The sequence below is a fragment of the Fistularia commersonii genome, chromosome 33 (genome assembly GCF_037954325.1).
Source record: "Fistularia commersonii isolate RoL2024-O1a breed Wild chromosome 33, RoL_Fcom_v1.0, whole genome shotgun sequence".
In the NCBI taxonomy this organism is placed as follows: Eukaryota; Metazoa; Chordata; class Actinopteri; order Syngnathiformes; family Fistulariidae; genus Fistularia; species Fistularia commersonii.
In genome coordinates, this window is record NC_141316.1 from 4521448 (window position 1) to 4526847 (window position 5400).

Below are 5400 nucleotides of genomic sequence, written 5' to 3' on the forward strand. Positions count from 1 at the left end.
ATATGAAGCTGTCAAACATCTCCAAATTTAGAACCATGAAACAAAGTGTTTCTAGTGATGTTTTTATGGATGGGGGGCGGGCGCGCGGGGGGGGGGGGGGGGGGGTCTTATGGTATGAAGTGCTCGTCTCCTGGGGAAGTGGAGCCACAACCTATTTAGGAGTTAAGACTACAAAGGGATTTTTTTCTGTTAACTGGAACTTGTTAAAAGCTCAAGTGAAAGCGAAATTTCTTAGGAAATCCGTGGCATCTGATGAATAAGCTCCAAGATGACGCAAAATAAAACTCAGGCGGAGGCTGGAGTCGCATGATCAATTGCCCAAGTTTAGGCAGAGCCTCGCTCACGTCGGTGGAAGGTGGCAGAACACGCTGCAGGAATTCTTGAGACGGGTGGAGGCGGGAGGGCGGGGGGCTTTTTTTCAGTGCTTTCAACAATGCGTGTCGGAGCAGCAACAGGACGGAGGTCATCCGTCATTCCTGGTCTTCGATCTCCTCCGGTCCCTCCCCCTCACTACATCTTTTTCCTCTCCTTTCCACTTTCCACTCGCTCAACACCTCCTTTTATCTACTTTTTAAAGGCACCGAGCTCTCGAAGATAAATGAGGAGCAGAGTTGAAGAGGAGAAGTAGTTAAAGACGTGAAAAGAGCATCCCCGTGTCAAATATCAATGAGCAAAAGCCCCGAATTAGAGGCAGCAGACTTTTCCTGTCAGTAGATTTACGGTTATGGAATTGTGTTGTTATTTGTGTGTGTTCGGTTCGAGTTGTATGACCCCCCGCTCAACTATGAAAGAGGGTGAACAGGAGGGGGTGGAGTGAGTGTTAGACAAAATAGATGGAAAAGAAGGTGGGGGGGGGTGAAGTAAACAGAAGCAGAGGGGAGAGAAAAAGTTATGAAAACAAAAGTAGTGAAGCAGATGGAGTCAGGGTTTACCTTGGAAACAGCATTACAGCAGAAGAAGCGGGGGGTGCGATCAGGAGGGGCTACAGTCAAGCTGGAGTTTATCACGGTCTCTCGAGACTGATGAACCAGGGGGGTGGATGGATTACATACACACACACACACGCTCACGCGTTGACACACACGCACACACCCCTGCAGACACACTCCTTGCACACCGTGGGGGAAGAGATATAAAGAGGCTCCCAGGGAGAAAGAGCGGTCAGGCAAGCGTCCGAGTGGCTGTCCTGCTCATTTCAGCGGTGGTGTGCATCAGCGGGTGTGTGTGTGTGTGGGTGGGTGCGCCTGTGTGTGTGAGTGTGTGTGTGTGTGTGTGGCATATGTGTGTCTGCCTACCTGGGTATCAGTGTTTGCTGATTCCACTACAAAGGAATAAACTTTGAAAAAGTTTATTTTTTTTCTTTTTTTTGAAAGACACCAGAAAGTAGCAACAGATTAATTGTAATTGAAGTATCTGTACGGCTTTGTCAGACTGAAAACTGTTTTTTTATTGTTTTTGGGTTTTTTTTTGCTGGTGCTCCTCTCCCTTTTTAATTTCATCAGAAGTGAAATAATTCAACATTTTTTAATCATTTTTCATTTTCCATCACAATGGATGCCTTTTTTTCAGACGTAGACTTCAATCAAACAGTTTTGGAGGAGCATTTTTACTTCGAGGACCGCATTGATGCTTATGGCATCACATTGGCCATTCTTTACTTGGTGGTTTGCATTATGGGTCTGGGTGGGAACGCCCTGGTCGTCGTCACCATTCTCAAATTGGACAAAATGTCATCGGCCACCACCGTGTACATCTTGAACCTGGCAGTTGCTGACGGACTCTTCATGGTTGGTCTTCCCTTCATAGCTGCCCAGAACTTCCAGAACCAGTGGCTGTTTGGCGACACAGCTTGCAAAGTGGTAATGGTGCTGGACGGCATCAACCAATTCACCAGCATCTTTTGCCTGACTGTGATGAGCATCGACCGCTACATGGCGTTGGCGAATCCTCTCCGGTTCGCTCGCTGGAGAACGCCACGATGCGCGAAGATAGTTTCAGTGTTCCTGTGGTTCTTTTCTCTCCTCACCATCCTCCCCATGGCGCTGCACTTCTCGGCAGAACAAGGCCTCTGCATACCCGACTTGGTTTCGGACGTCTGGTGGCTCGGCATCCTGTCTTACACGTTCGTCATGGGCTTCGCTCTGCCGTTCGTCGTCATGACGGTGTCTTACACTGCGCTGCTGCTCACCCTCAGGTCACAGCGACTCCAGGCGACGACCCCGAACCAAGAAAGTCAGCGGCTGGAACGGCAGGTCACAAAGATGGTGGTGGCGGTGGTGGTTGTTTTCGGCATTTGTTGGCTGCCGTTCTACACCTTCAACTTCTGCTCGCTGTACCAAAACATCATGTCGATGAACTTCGCCAACGCTTTTGAGGTTGTGGTCCTGCTGTCGTACTCATGGAGCTGTGCAAATCCCATACTCTACACCTGCTTCTCTGACACCTTCAGACGGCACTTCCGTACCCTCCTCTGTCCCACCACCAAGTCGTCCAACAGCCTGCAGTGCAACACCGAACGGTATGACCTCAATGACTACATTGTGCCGGATATCACTATTCTGGCATAGGGGAAGCACAAATAAACTGACTGTAGAGAAATATTCTGTAAATATGCACCATTCTATTTTTTTAATGTTCTATACTTAAATATTAACAATCATATTTTGGTGGTTTATTTGCTTTGAAGAATACATTTGCTTGAAATATTTTGAATGTAAACTGTACATTATTTGCAAGCCTAACATATTCTTTAATTTTGTTACTTATTCCACAGTAGATTATATTTTGTTGTCACGCTCATTGTATAATGTGTGTTTATATTGGTAATTTCTCTATTTTTTAACTGTCCCAAAGGGGAGTATTACTGTTTACTATTTTCTGCCAACCTTTCTTGGTCACACATTACTCTGTTTATATACCTATCATTCTATTAATGCTTTCTACACCATTGAAAAGCAAGGAAATGACTTTGCGCTTTCTAGTTTCACAGGAAACTAGAATTATTTGCATGTGTCTTCCACGGGACAAGCTTATTTAAAGAATTCCAAAAGAAGTTAATCAAGCTGTATAAAACGTCTTTGACGATTCGAGCGACACTCTCTTTACTCGCTTAGAATAGATAAGGGTACATCTGACTGAAAGTTTTACAATTTGCCCCCATTAACTCAAACCAATGTAAACCTGAAGTAGTGGCAGGTAGAGATGTATATTTATATCTGAGCGGCCACAGCACTGCAGAAAAAAACACAAAGCTTGGATAATTGTCATCTCCTTAACTTTCACAGCTGGATGTTGTAGGAAGGTGTCATATCTCTGGTTTTACATTACCAACCATGTGCCTGCACCTGCGCATTGTGGAGGCGTGTATGTGCCAGGCCAAAGAAAAAAAAAAATGAAAATGAGGAAAGTCAGCATTGTTATTTTGTCACTGTACATTGTTTCTGTGAGTCATGTGTGTCTGCACATTTTTCTGCACTAAGTTCCTCAGACCCTCATCTCAAGTTATCTAGTGTCACTGATTCAACAAGAAAACAATGTAAATTCATAGGATATGTAATGGGTGTGTTCTGTTGAATTCTGGCAATTCTGTTGAATGAAATATTGATTTTGTCGCTAATTTTCTAAAAAAAGAAAAAAAAAAAATCAAGAAATGTGGTTAAAAAAAGCAAATAAAACAAAATGACCACAGCCAAAAACTGCAAACATGATCTGATAAGTTTGCATCAATTACATTCCCAACAAAAATGACTATAATTAAGAATAAAAAAAATATATATAAAAATTATGTTTTCTTTGTTCGGTTTTTTTACTGGCCAATGTATTTCTATTAACTATACCTTATGTTTCAATTCACTTACACTGTATTCTTGTGCAATTTACTTGAAGATATACTAATTTATTTCTGTTAATAAAAGAACATGGTCAAAGAGCTTTGCATTCCTGGGAGGCCATAGCCTATGCACGGCACTGACTTGCCCATAAATTGCAGATTTTTCATAATGAAAATGTATTTCACACAAATGACATCTAATTTCAGGAGAACACATCTGAGGTGATCAGATTTGAGTAGTATTTAGGCTGATATGTATCGAAATTATGAAGTTCAAACAAATGCAAAGATGTAAAGGAAACATCTGGCCAGTGAGCGAGCGGGAGACACTTTAACAAAATTATGGTTTGAAGGAAACTGAAGAAGTCAATATTAAACATCCTTGTTAAAAGTGAATAGTTGGAGCAGATGTTTGCTGTCAATTATTAGTGATCTTACTGCATTGAAATGACTATAAAGGTTGAAACCCACTGATTTGTGACAATCTCTACTTAGCTGAGTGGTAAATGAAACTAAAGTCACAACAAATACCACAGACATTGTGATCTTATGCTCAAAGATGTTAACGTATTTCTTTACTGGGACATCGGAATTCATGAAACAAAACTTTTAATATGGAAATCAACTGTATCTCAATGCTTGATACTTGGATTTCAGTCATTTAAATCATAACTCCTAACCCACTCTATAAGATGTTTATGCTATTGCGTAATAAAAAAAAATGCTGTTTATCCTTCTTTCTTTCGTCTGTTCTTTGGTGCACACATACATCAATCTGCAAAATTCATGAAAAGCTGAAAACTATACAAGGCAAGCACAGTTTTAAGAAGTATCACTCTACACTATCTATATATGAGGAAGAATTGCGCTGTTTACTTTAAGAGAACTAAAGTTAATTACAACTGTTTGTAATATCATACATATTCGTAGTTTTGGTGTTGTGTCCACATAGATTCCCTTATCTTGTTTACACCTTTCACATTAGTGTATAATAAAATGCTTTTTAACAGATTATGTATGTGTATCAATAAACTTTTTTGATTAGTCTTCACTTATTTTGTGTGCTGCAAGGCCGAGACAGCAGAGAATCAAAAGATAATCCCCAAAATGCAAACAGAAGAACATTGGAGGCAATCTATTTTGACAGATGAAAAGTAATAATTGACATGCTTCGACTCTCCATGACAACAAGAGATGTATGAAACATCCATAAGTGGTTTGTAGAAAAAGCTATTTTATAACACATCATGATTTGCCCTCCGGTATTTGTATATTAGTATATGGCTACAGGGAAGTATTTATCTACCAGTAGTGGTAAAGAGTCTGATTTCTTTATGAGATATAGTTTTGTGTGCACGTATGTGGAAGACACACACACACACACACACACACACACACACACACACACACACACACACACACACACACACACACACACACACACACACACACAAGTTTACAGCGATGTCATGTACATTCTGTTATACATTTTAGTCCTGTACAACAGCAGATGGCAGTAATAAATAAATGATTTCAACAAAGTGATACCAAGGTCCCTTTGCACCACCTTG

At 41.1% G+C, this 5400-nt stretch overlaps 1 protein-coding gene across 1 annotated transcript; it reads left to right on the plus strand.

Moving 5' to 3' along the window:
• Nucleotides 1-1191: 1191 nt before the first annotated feature.
• On the plus strand, nt 1192-4715 carry LOC147214728 (somatostatin receptor type 5). The gene has a single exon (XM_086141030.1). The coding sequence runs from the start codon at nt 1551-1553 to the stop codon at nt 2565-2567; it is 1017 nt and encodes a 338-aa protein (XP_085997156.1). The 5' UTR covers nt 1192-1550; the 3' UTR covers nt 2568-4715.
• The last annotated feature ends 685 nt before the right edge of the window (nt 4716-5400 follow it).